The sequence below is a fragment of the Malania oleifera genome, chromosome 8 (assembly GCF_029873635.1).
Source record: "Malania oleifera isolate guangnan ecotype guangnan chromosome 8, ASM2987363v1, whole genome shotgun sequence".
Classification (NCBI taxonomy): domain Eukaryota; kingdom Viridiplantae; phylum Streptophyta; class Magnoliopsida; order Santalales; family Ximeniaceae; genus Malania; species Malania oleifera.
Window position 1 is genome coordinate 5,929,376 of NC_080424.1, and position 13,951 is coordinate 5,943,326.

At 35.1% G+C, this 13,951-nt stretch overlaps 1 protein-coding gene across 1 annotated transcript in view; it reads right to left on the minus strand.

The window, feature by feature from the left end:
- Positions 1-1,570: 1,570 nt before the first annotated feature.
- LOC131161655 (wall-associated receptor kinase 2-like) overlaps positions 1,571-13,951 on the minus strand; it is a 32,353-nt gene continuing 19,972 nt past the window's right edge. The window contains exon 3 of the mRNA XM_058117572.1: positions 1,571-2,860. Within this exon, the coding sequence (XP_057973555.1) occupies positions 1,671-2,860 (1,190 nt within the window). The 3' untranslated portion in view covers positions 1,571-1,670. The remainder of the gene's footprint in view (positions 2,861-13,951) is intronic.

A 13,951-nucleotide genomic window follows, 5' to 3' on the forward strand; every position in this document is an offset into this window, starting at 1 on the left:
AGCCCCAACCCTAACTTATGTATATTATTCAGAATATGGTCTAGGAGGAGATTGTGCACCTCCTATATCAATTGGATTTTCACCACCAATATATTTTCAAGAGCAACAACAAAACAACGTGAACATGAGTTTATTTATCTATGTATTTTTCCACAAAGGTGGGGAGATAATTCCCAATCCCAATCTCAAGATAGAGATGCAACTATGAAGATCCTCTAGGTCATTCTTTTTGGGGGTGACATGTGCCATATTATAATATTGTACTCATGTATTCAACTATTAATACCAATCATTTTTCAAATTCATGTATGTGTATATTAAAATATTGGCTCATTTTTAGTAATTTTATGCTTCTAATTAATCGATTCTTCACGTTGATTACATTTCTACATTTTTTACCCATTAAAATAGTGCAAACTATTAAAAAATGATTTTTTTTTTTTTTGTAAATAGCGTGCTAAAATTAATATAAAAATCCTAATTCCTATTAAAAAAACATTCTTAGGTTGAATAAAAGCAGCAAAAAATTATTAAAAATCATGTATTAATGGATTTCATTCTTATTCTTCAATTTTGACATGGTTGTTAATGCATGAAATATATTCACAACCGTTACGCCCACTTCCCGTTACGTAAGACCTACATTTCCTGCGTCCCATGACACTCGCGACCGTTACATGACATTGCTCGCGACCGTGAGTTTGAACCTTGTTTAGGTCACGTTACAACATTTATTGTGGGCACGATAACTGGTACACCAGAGGTGATTGTAACTAGTGTTGATAAATGAATAAGATTTCGTGAGAAGCCTATGTATATAGACACACACACACACACACACATATATATATATACATCGTAAAGACATTTTTACTATAATTAATATTGATTAGTGTAGAAGACATAAATTTATACTCAAGACTATTAATCAAGTGGAATCAAAGTTTATATGATTTACGCATAGTTAGAGAATGGACTTGGCATCTTCAATTATTAATTGTTGGGTTAGAATATACTTTGGGCCAATCTATATATAACACACAAGCATGCATGGACGCTGCCCCATGCTATCTAACTAAATTTTTATTATTATTTCTTTCAAAAATTCTGCTTTCCTGATGTTATGCCCATTGAAATTCCATAATTGTTGAAGAATTGAACCTGTATAAATTACTATTTATTTATATACAGAATTAAAATCATATTGAATAGTTTGTTACCTTTCCATTTTTATTATTTCATTTTTCTAAGTTACCAATATCCATCTCAAATTAATAAACCTAAGTGAACGATAATATACTCATATATGCATTTTTTTGTAGATCATGTCGTAATATTGTCATCATGAACCAACAAAATAAAAACAAGAAGCCTAGCAATATTTAAATGCAACTTAAAATGACCAAAATTTTCTTGCAGCTGTTCTTAAAACTCTTATGTATACCTGATTTTTGAAAAAAGAAAAAAGGAGTTAACGATTTTTAAGTTAATATCTTATTAATCTTTACTTATGATTAAGCTACATACATGCATAGACACATATTTTAACTGCAATAATGCAAACAACCACTTGTCAAATATGATCATTTATTGATAACTGAAATTGGAAATCTAACTCCTCAATTATGCAACATAAAGATAAAGACAAGTTCTCTGCTTTCACAATGCAATCAAGTGCTATTATCAAATGATTGTGCGACATCATTACTTGTATTGCCAAACACAATGGTGTTTCCGGCGCTACCATCATCGTCCAAGGTTGATGAAGATTCTTCGAGAAAGCATAATTGATCATCTGAATGTCTCTGCATTGTTCTGATCAATCCCTCCAATCTTGTAGCAACTTCCTTCATGGTTGGCCTCTCTTCTCCTCTCACTCTTAGGCATTGCTCCGCTAAGACAGCGACTTCCTTTATTTGTTCCATATTTTCCTCATTCATCAACCCACTGTCCACAATTACGAATAGCTGATCTTCATTCATGGAAGTAGTAAAGAGCATGGCCAAATTTCGTTGTTCCTCAAACTTGTTGAAGCATAGCGCTTTCATCCCAGTGAGGAGCTCGGCAAGAAGAACCCCAAAACTATAAACATCACTCTTAGCTGTCAATTGACTAGATCGGAAGTATTCTGGGTCCAAGTAACCAAGCGTACCTTGCACTAGCGTCGTAAACTGAATTACGTCTAAGGGGACCAACCTTGAAATTCCAAAATCAGCCACTTTTGCAATGTAGTCATCATCCAAGAGTATGTTGGATGACTTGATGTCTCGATGAATGATGAGAGTGCGAGTTGCACTATGTAAATATGAAATGGCTCCCGCTGTTTCTGCAGCAATTTTTAGGCGAGTTTCCCATGGAACAATAATAGAGGATGATGAATGATGTCTTGGATCGTGGAGGTGGTCAGAAAGTGTTCCGTTGGCGACAAATTCATAAACTAAAAGCGGTACCTCGGTCTCAAAACAACATCCCAAGAGTTTCACGACATTACGATGATTGATTTGGGAGAGAACAATCATCTCATTAATGAACTGATCAATCTGGCTCTTATTGATTGTTGCAGACTTCTTAATGGCTACTTCCATATTATTAAACAATATTCCTTTGTAAACTGTTCCCTGGGCTCCTTTGCCTAAGATTCTGTTTTGGTCGTAATTGTTGGTTGCCCTTATGAGCTCTTTAGCCGTGAAGATTCTCATTGTCTTTGCATGTCCTTCGTGAATTGAGAGATACTCTCTCAATATGTCACCACCATTTTGTCGAAAGAATTTTTCTCTTTGTTTTCTACTCTTTTTGCGTTGAAGCCCCAAAAATAACCAAGACCCTCCCAAAAGAAGACCTAAAAAGCTTATGCCGATAACTGCAAACATTTATTACAATAAAAGAAATAAAAAAAGCAACAGCAACAACAAAAAAAAACATATTCATTTCAAAATTTAATGGCCTATGATTATATTAATTGCTAACTGCAATAGTATGTAATCTACTTTCAACATTAAAAAGTTAGCCCATTGTGCAGCCAAGACCCTAGGACTAAAGAAAAAAGCAAAAAATATGCCAATTGAATTGTTATCGAGGAGAAATTATACAGAGGACTTTCTCCTCCACGTATTCGTATGTCTGTTTCCTTAATTATACACTTATTGAAAGTGAGTCTCTCTTTGATATTGATGAACGTAGGGTCAATTTGTCACATGTCTAATATTAAGGAAATAGACACGGACACGTGGAGGGGGAAGTTTTCTATATAATTTCTCGTTATCGAGGGGATTAGTCCACTTTATAGTTGGATTAATCAACTTAATTTATTTGCAAATGCAAGGCATGCACCATAGAAGATATTTTTTTATTTAGGAAAATAATAATAAATAAAAAATACTTTCTTCGGGAACTAACTTCGCTTTTTTTTTTTTTCAATCACAAACTAATTTTTTTTCAAAAACAATCTTTTAAAGTAACTTTAATTCTGAAGTTGAATAATTGAATATAAAAATTTTATAAAAATTGATAGAAGAGGAAGGTGCATTTAGTTCGTAGTATTTATTTTTTTTGTGTGCAATAATATTTATAAAAATTTCATTCATGAAAATAGAATATCTATCTCATAAGAATATTTTTGTTTGATTTTCTTTGTAAAATTTTTACCAATGTACTCATGATTCCCATGTGAATAATTTTTCTAACAAGAAAGTCCTATTAGATTTTTTAAAAAATTAACATAATACCCTTGACACATTTTTATCGATTATGTGAAAAACAAAGTTTCCCCTCAAAAGATTGTTTTTTTTTTAGAGCAAACTGCAAGGAGAGACTTGTGTCTTTTGGAAAACCTTAAGGGAAACCCATTGAATTCTTGAAACATCAAGGAGAATCCCTAAAATTTTTGAAAAGTGAGGGAGGTTAGTGTCTTTTTGTCAAACCATAAGAAGGTCAGTTCTTTTGCCTTTGATTTTTATAAAACAATAATAATAGTAATTAATATTTAATAAATTTCAAATGTCAATTAAAATTTTAATAAATTAAATATTAACAGTTTAATATACATTTTAAATATTTTCTAATAAATAATTAATTAAGTTTTTTATTAATATTTGTCATTAACATTACAAATTAACTAGTATTTATGTTAATAATATTTTTAATTGCTATTTTAATGTTTATAATTAAAAATTAATTATTTTTAATTAAAATTTTCATGAATAATATCTTTAATTAACATTTTATATGTTTTTCTAATTAAAAATAATTAAAATTTCTAATAATTTTAAAATTTTTACTTTTATTTTTTTAATAATTTGTTATTTTAAATATAATAATAGAGTTTGTTTTTTTTTTTTTTTTTTAAGATTATATTATAAGGGCATTATTTTCTATAAAACAAAATATTAAGGGCAATTGGTCCAGAAAGTAGGATTCCCATCTAAATGGATTCCCATGAAACTTACCCATGAGATAGTGTGAATGGGCTACCTGTATATGTTTCATAGGAATCTTTATATTCCTAATAATGTAAACATGTTGGCCACATCATATGTGACAACCCGAATAAAAATGATATTTAAAGTAATAAAGAGGAAGGGAAATGGAAAACAATAACAGAAGGAGGAGGTCGACGACATTGCACTTTGGGAAGGAATAACCGAGGGAAATCACTAAGGCTTCTTCGACGAATACAGGGGATTCGTCGACAAAGGTATGAGAAAAATCGTCTACGAATACAGGAGATTCGTCAACAAGGGTTTAAGAGAATTCGTCGACAAAGAAATACCGAGAGAGGTTTGAGCTGACTAAATTTCGTCGACGAGGACTGAATTTCATTGACAAATTTATTAAAGGATTCGTCGACGAATGACGTGGCTCGTCGACGAATATAGTTCTATAAATACTAAAAATCTGAATTTTAACTTCATTGCTAAGCTAACTCTCTTCTCTTTCTCTCCCCTTCGCTTCTCTCTCTCTCTCTCTCATCAATTTTGGGTCGGATTTACGTTGGATCGACAATTCGAAGTCACCACGATGCTCCTGGGAAAATTCTCTCTAAATTTGTCGAAGCGGATCGTTGGTGAAAGTAAGTTGGAAATCATCCCTAAGTTGAGGTAAGACTTTTTAAGTCAAATTTGACCTTACGGTAGTTATAAGAAATGATGTACACGAAGAAATACTGAAGTTTAGTACTGTGAATTTTCATTTTCAGGGTCTTGATCAGGAAATCCTACGAGTGTTAGGTTATGATATTTTAGGGGCTTTCTCAGTAGTTAGGTAAGGGAATAAATTAAAGCAATTATTTTCCATACAAATTATTATTATTTATAAGTAAATTTATTTTTAGAAAAGCATGTTATATCTATATATCACGAAGGAATTGTATATTGAGAAAATACTACTTATATGTTGAAATGAGTATGCATGTATGAGGTGTTTAAAACTATGATTTTAAAGTATAATGTATGGTTTTATACAACAAATGTGTGGCATGAATATTATTTTCTATGGAAGAATATCATGATACGAATGAAATATGTTTTGTGAATTTATGAAAGAGTACAATATATTATGATAATTTTGGAATGCATGGTAATTGATTTAATTTCAAAATGATATGTATGATATGTTCAGCGCGAGGCCGTAATTATGATATGTTCGGCACGAGGCCGTAATTATGATATGTTCGGCGTGAGACCGTAATTACAATATGTTCGGCACGAGGTCGTAATTTTAAAAGATGTTATATAATCATGTACTATATGTTATCAGAAACCGGATGTTAGTTTAGTTCAGTTCAGGAGCTCGGTACCGTAGCTTATAGATAAGATGTTTATGATCAGATTAGTACTAACCACCCCACGAGGGGGTGAGAGATGGATAGTCGATGTGGCTTTCAGTAGAGTGTGGACGTCCATCTGACTGTCCGGACTAGGGTGTGGCGGGCCCATCGTACTTACAGACATATTTGATTCGGCAGTGGTCGGTCAACCATTGTCGGGTCCCACCTTCGGGCTGCACAACCCGTCATGGGGGGTAATACATGAATCTAACTATTCATTCTGGGTATGTTTTCAGTATTATCAGTTATAATAGATGTTTTATGAACGATATGATTTATTAGTAAATATGAAAGTATATGATGATTTAGTATATTAAGATAAATGTTTACTGAAATATGAAATGTACTGTATATGTATAATTGCATTAAATGTTCATATTACCACACAGCTGTATTTAGTTTATTTTCCCTTACTGAGAAGTGTCTCACCCCCGAACTTAATATATTTTTTTCAAGAGACCTTGAGTGACTGGAGAGTCGTGACCATCGTTGAGTTTACTAAGTTACCCCGTTAGGAGGGTAAGCAATGTACTAGGATCAAAATTATTTTGGTTATGGGATCCTAAATGTATTTTGAAATATTTTGGAAGAATGTAAATAAATACAGTATTATGGGAATGTAGATAACTCTGGTATTATGTCTTATGGTTTGTATTGAGATTTTATGTTTACTGTTGCTTAGGTTTCTGCTGTGATTGACAGGTATCCCCGTTACCTACGAGTTCGGGTTGACTTTTCCATTTATTATGTTACATTTTATATTAATAAATTAAGGATGTTACATCATATATCCATTCTCAAACAAACAAACATAGAATGGCAAGCCATAAATATTACATTCTCGGTAATCTTGAAAGGAATAAGATGTTATCGTATTTTCAAGAATTTTGATAGTTCTGTGAACCAAATATCCCTTCGAGGATAAAAGAACAAACTGTTAACATTGGAGGAGTTTTCAAAGGGGCTTCATAAATGCAGGTGAGCACAAACTTAACCCAAAAATTTAAACCTATTGGGTTTTAGGACCAACCATGTGAATAAGCACTCATCCTTCACATTATTTTTCTAATGTGGGACAAACTCACAAGTAAAATTTTCAATGAGTTCCAATTGCCCCCTCTAAAATGAAGTTGTTCTCGATCACTCAATATCATTGATAAGTCCCTAAAATGCTTGATTTTAGACTCTCATTTATATTTATTTATCCTCATTTTATTATGTATTTGCCCAAAGTTATTATTATTCAGAGTTATGCAAGGTTTGTTTGTCTTTTCAGGAAAAACAGGTTAAAACCATGGAGTTGGGCATTATGAGAATCCAAGGAGGATTTGGAGGATTCAAAGCTCAAATCAAATGTTCAGCCAAGCTCCTAACGCTTCAGATCATCAAGGGACAAGAAGATGATGCTCGACCATGTGGCGCGACCAGCAACACACAGGGGTGACTTAGTCTTCCATCGTAGACTCCAAGGTTCAGACTGAGATCAAAATATTGCAAGGTTTGACCAAGTCCTCGACCAAGTGACATTTGAGGGCAACCACATCTAGATACTGAAACAGAATTGAGAGTAGAATTACCGAGAGCCTCAACGAAGTGTTCAATCAAGAGACCTTAAGGGAAGACTATGTCGAGTTCCAGAGATTTCTTGAAGATCGAGATCCTACAAGTCTCGATCATCAACTCGACCAATAAGACCCTGAGGTGTGACATAGTAGAAGACATTGAAGATTCAAATTCTTGATTTCCCGCGAGTCTCGATTAAGGCGCGCACAAGAATGACATAGGGGTGACTTAGTCGACAGTGACGATCTTTTGCGCGAGATTTGCTGCAAACTTTCCTAACTTGTAAAACAAACCTTGTAAACCCTAGAGCCTATAAGTATTTGCAACGAACACAAGCTCTGGGTTCCTTTTTGGCCTCTCTTAGGCTAGTGACAGACTTAAGATGTCATTGAGAGCCATTGTAGATTAGTTAGAGTAGATTTCAATTTTTGTTTCGGTGTGTGTATGAAGTGTCTGATGGCCTATGACAACCGGAGGCGTTCATATGCTCTCTGTGTATATTACATGATCTTATTTTGTAATTCCTAGTGTTAGTGATAAAGTATACTCCGGTTCTCGACCGTGCTCCGGACGGCCGGTGCACCTTTGCTACTCTATGCCATCAAACGACTCCTTGGATTGTTTAATTGGGTTCTAGTTAGTTTAGTATAGTAAACTCACTGAACATAGAGTACACGTAATAAGTTCCTAAACTATACTCATGTCTAAACACTGCTTTGTAGGAGTAGGGTTAACTTAGATTATTGAACTTCACCAATTGAAAATACCATCTTTTTACTTCTTTTTTATATAAGGCTGTAGTAAACTAATTTGGAAGTAAACTGCGCTTCAAGTCCCTGAGGATCGACGCCCAACTTCCCCACTTTCTATTGAACTTGGAATAGTTAGGTAGTATAAATTTTATCTTTGGTAGTTAAAAACCCAAGCCTTGGCGAGCCTACCAAATTTTGGTGCCATTGCTGGGGACTTGGCTACGGTTATAAGGCAACTTCCACTTTAGAGTACTATTGCCTTGTGTTTTTTATTTGCTCTCCTTTTTATTTTCACCCTTTTTTAGTTATTTTCATTTTTTTTTGTTTTTTATCTCTAAAGTCTTGATTCTAGGTGCTTTAACTATGTATGTTTGGTTTGCGCTCTCAAGATCCTGAGATAGTTCCTATAGATCCCGAGATTGAAAGATCTCATAGGTCCGTTAGGACACTTGCCTCTAATCCAGAGATTGCTGAGTGGTCTGAGCCAAAAGTTATGGCTGAACGAAACCCACTAGTTCCCACTAATCAATTCTCAGAACCCCAAGCTCCCCACCTACCTGTGGCGGGAGAGCAACTACTTTGACCAATTAGGGACTACTTTGTGTCTAATGCATACACATCGCTATCCTGCATTCGGTTCTATGATGTTCAGGCGGCACAGTTCTTGGAGATTTTCTCCACCATCTGCATACCTAATTTTAGTGATGACGCCCTTCGTATTAGGCTTTTTCCATTCTCTTTAAAGGATAAGGCCAAATATTGGTTGACGTCCTTAGTGCCGAATTCGGTGAATAACTGGGCCAGTATACAGCATGAATTCTTGAAAAAAGTACTTCCCAATTGGGAAGACTAATCAGTTGCGAAGGGCAATCACAAGTTTCACAAAGACGAATGGGAAACTTTTCTTTGAGACCTGGGAGCATTTCAGGGACCTACTTTGTAAATGCCCACATTATTAGGTCACCAAGTGGCAATTAATTCAAACTTTTTATGAAGGGTTAGTTGAGAGAGATAGGTCCATGGTGGATGCATTGTGCGAAGGTACTTTCCTCACAAAGCACGAGAACGAGACATGAGTTCTCTTTGAAAACATGGCTGAAAATTCTTAGTAGCACATGGCTACCGCTTGTAGACTACCCAATCCATCAACCTCTAAACCTAAAGGAGTTTATAAGTTGGCCAAGCCATGACCTAGCCCTTACCCTGCATACCATATCCAAAAAATTAGGCTAGTGCTTGTCCTTAGGACCGCAGACAATGGCATGTGCAGAAGTTCATGCAATTTGCTCCAACCCTTCCCATACACGTTATAATTGCCCCCACGTGCATTCCCAGCCTAAGCTTGTGCAAGAGAAAGTAAATGCTACCCATAATTGGTATGATAAGCCATCCAATGACCCTTATTCGAATACCTACAACCCTAGGTGGAAACAACATCCTAACTTCTCTCAAAGGCCACAAGCTCTGAGTTTTCAATCCCAAAGAGCTCCATAAGCCCCTAATGCTTTGCCTCCATGCCTATACCAAAATTTCTAAAATCATCCTGATTTAGCCCCTATATCTTCAACCATTCAGCAGTCGTCTTCGCATCCGCCTAGATATGACACATATTAAAATACGGTACTGAGAACCCTTAAGAACATTGACGTTGATCGCCAAGCGGATCGGCAACTCCTTCACTCTCATTCCCAATCCATCGCGAAGCTAGAAGCCACCTTGGAGCAACTAGCTGCTACTTTGAGTTGGAGAGATGAGAGAAAGTTGCCAAATCATCCCATAGTGAATCCTAAGGGACAATATGGGGTAGAATGTGAACCGGACATTGGTCCCTCATCATATCCTAAGCAAGCCCAGGCGGTGACCACCCTCTAAAGTGGCAAGCTGATAGATAAACAAGCGAAGGAGCAACTGAGCAACAGAGAGATTGAAGATGAAAAGAGGGTAGTGTCTAAGGCTGATTCATGCACCCTATCTTCCTCTAGTTGGGTACACAAACCCTTGAATCCCACAAATGCAACTAGAAGGGTTAAACCTCACTTCGCCCCTATAGTGCTTTTCACGACCCCTCAGTGGCACATCCTACAGCCCCTCTTGTACCCTCTATATTTAGGAAAGAGGTCTCAACTGAGTCCATCTGGGATATGTTTAAACAAGTGAGAATAGACAAACCTCTCCTAGATGGCATTAAGCAATCACCCGCGTTCACAAAGTTTCTTAAGGACTTATCCACGCAAGAGCAAAAGTCAAGGGTGCACATGGATGGTTTGGTTAAGTAAGTTGAGCACATGAGCTCCATGATATTAGGGCACCTCATACCTAAGCTAAAAGACCCCAGCTCACCCACTATTTCGTGTGTAGTTGGTGGTTACACCATTGATAGGGCTCTTCTAGATTTAGGGGCGAGCGTGAACATCCTTTTATACTTGGCCTATCAACAACTTGAGCTTAGGAAGATGAAGCCCACCCCGATAATAGTGAGTCATGCTAATCGATCTCTTAAGCAACCTCAAGGTGTGGTAGAAGATGTGGTAGTAAAGGTGGGAGAATTTCATTACCCTGTTGATTTCATCATTTTAGATATGGAGTATTCCAAAAATCCGATCACTGTCCTTCTAGGATAACCATTCCAAGCCACAATCAATGGTTGCATTCAATGTAGGACAGAGACTATGGACATCTTATGGGGTTATAAGCAACTTAGGCTGAACATATTTACTGCCTCCCAACACACACTTAAAGCTGTCCAAGCTGTGGAAGAAGACCTGTGTTGACTCTAGGAGTCCAATCCGGTTTTGATAATGACAAATCACTTGGTATTTGATCTATGCATTGGGATTGTAAGCAGGAACTATATAGCATGCATGGAAGGATAACAAGTCATGAAAGCCATGAAGACTAAAGCATACATATCTTGGCACAATCCATGGAACTCAAAGAGTACAAGAATGAAGATGCAAGCAACAAGTTCAAGATTGTCAAGGGAATGGGTACTTAGAACTCAATGTATTTACATTTTCATATGATTTAATTTGAAGCTCAAATCATAAACTAGAATAACCTTAGGACTCATGCATTTCATGAACATCATTAGGGGACATTCATGAACTTAGAAATATTTTCAAAACCCTTGAAAATACTTTTATAAAAGAGCCAAGAAAGAAAGCAAAACAGAAATTTAAACTAGAAAGAAAAAAATTCAGGAAATGGCCACTTCGGTAGCCTGAACTCAACCTCAGTCGTCTGAAGAATTTCTTCAAAAGCCTGAAGATTAAGTTTAGTCACTTGAAGAATTAATGGTGAAACACAAAACCTAGCAAAGACACTTTCAGTAGACTGAAGTCAACTTCAGTCGCCTGAACTTGTCACTTTGGGAGCCTGAACCCTCAACTTCAGTTTGTTGACCTTGTATCTAGGTTAATTTTTCTAAACTTTAAGGAACTTCAGTCACCTGAGCCTTTAACCTCAGTCGCTTGAACTTGTGAGAAAAGTTAAAAATCTAATTTTTAATAAGAGAACTCGAGAGATATTTTTTGAACCAACGATTAGGCTTGATTCTAAGGGTAAGACACCTATATATTGAACATCTAAACCCTAGTGCAATATGCTAAGATCAATAAGAAGAGAAGAGAACATCTTATTGAAAGAGAATTGAGAAACTTGAGCTTATTGCGATACGATTGCTTGCACTCCAACCTATATTCATCAAGCTTGGGAAAATCAACTTAGAAAAAATAAAGGGATTTCATATACACATCTTGATCTCTATTTGGTATTGAGGTTTGGTAAATCATACTACTTGTTAAGAGTTATTCTCATAGATTTTTGTCATCTAAACTGATGTGTTGATTGATATTCATTTTTCAAAAGCGTTTGGTATTGCAAAATCCATTTTTGAATATGTGTTAAGAGGTTGATCTTGAGTGTGCATGTACTAAATCATTTTTGATAAGATTACCACTTGAGAAAAGCTTTTGTTATTGGTTAAATAGATTGATTCAAGTGAGTTTTCATTCAAGACTTGATATTTTTAATATTCAAAAATCTACTTGATTGAAAAGTCAAAAAGTTATACATATACATATAGAGAGTGGTTTTGACAAGGTTATTACTTGAGAAAGTTGTTCTTTTTCCATTGATTAAATAGTTATCATTCAAGTGTGTCCTTAGTTAAAGACTTGATATTTTGAATACTTCAAAACTATTTGATTAAATATCCTTAGAAGCTCATAACTATTTATATACTTTATTGAGGGATATTTTGTTTGGAAAACCTTATACTCAGTGTTTTTGATCTTTGGAATACATATCGTATATATATTTGCATATTACAAAGATCGAGTTGTGATTGAATATTTGAAAGAAGGCTTTTTGATTTAGATCTTTACAATATTCAAGACAAACTATTAACAAGATCATATTTGATATTTGAGCATCTTGTCTTCAAAGTTATTACTCATACAAACATTTTGGAAGATTTGATAAAAGAGAAATTTGTAGAAGCATATATCATTCATTCAACGATTGTATTGTTACATACATTCTGAGCTTCAAGTTTCATCATATGATTATGTATTAGAAATTTCAATTGTACTCACTAACTTTGTAAGAAGCAACATTGAGTGTTTTGCAGATTTGAGATTTGATTGTAATCACGGTTCGGGTTGTGAATCGGATTTGAGGAGAGAGTTGTATCTCTTATAAATAGTGGAGTAGGAGGGAGCTGTACCTCTTGTAAGCAGCGTATGTAAGGGAAGTACCGTCCTAATTTAAGGAGCAAAGATTATAGTGGAATCCTTGAGTGGATCGCTCAAGGCGAGAACGTAGGCCGGGTTGGCTAAACCTCGTAAAAACTGTGTTTGCATTCTCTCTTCCCTTATTTTTTTAATTTTCGTAATGCACTTCATTACTTAAATTGCATGTATGTTTGTTGAATAATCTCACACAAACTTGATAAGTAATTGGTTAAATTTAGACATAGGGACTAAGTGGTGAATAAGTTTCAAAGAATTTTTAAAAAGCCCAATTCACCCTCCTTCTTGGGATTACGCTTAAATCAACATTTGGTATCAGAGAGGGTTTACATAGACTTAACTGTTCATTTGTAAAAAGATCACATGGCACACATCGGTGTAACTTCATTCAGTGAGGGACACTCATCCACTAGACCACTAATTTTCTGTGGTGTAAATTACACCTATTGGAAACATAGAATGAGCATATACCTGTTAAATGTAGATTGGAAGGTATGGAAAATAGTGACTAAGGGTAATCATGGAAGTAATTGATAAGGTTGATGTACCTAAATCTAAAGATGAGTATATAGAGGAAGACTGGAAATTAATGCAAATAAATGCTACTACGATGAACTTGTTTTTCTGTGCATTAGATGTAAAGGAATTTAATAGGATAATGACATATAACTCAGCTAAAGAAATTTTAAAAAAATTAGAAGTTACATATGAAGGCACTAAGGAAGTAAAAGATAGCAGAATAGACATGCTCACTAGTGAATATAAAGCATTTAAAATGACTACTGATGAATCTATTTAATCCATGTGCACTAGATTCACACACATCACAAATTCTTTAAATGCTCTTGGAAAAACTTACCCTACTTATGAGTTGATCAGGAAAATACTCAGGGGATTACCTCCAGTGTGGGAAGCAAAAGCTACGACAATAGCAGAAGGGAGAAATCTCAAGGAGAAGTCGGTGGACAAACTCATTTAATTGCTCATCACCTATGAGTTGGCAATAAATAAAAGAAAGAATAAGCAAAGCAAAACAAAGAAAGCTACCGCACTTAAGGCAT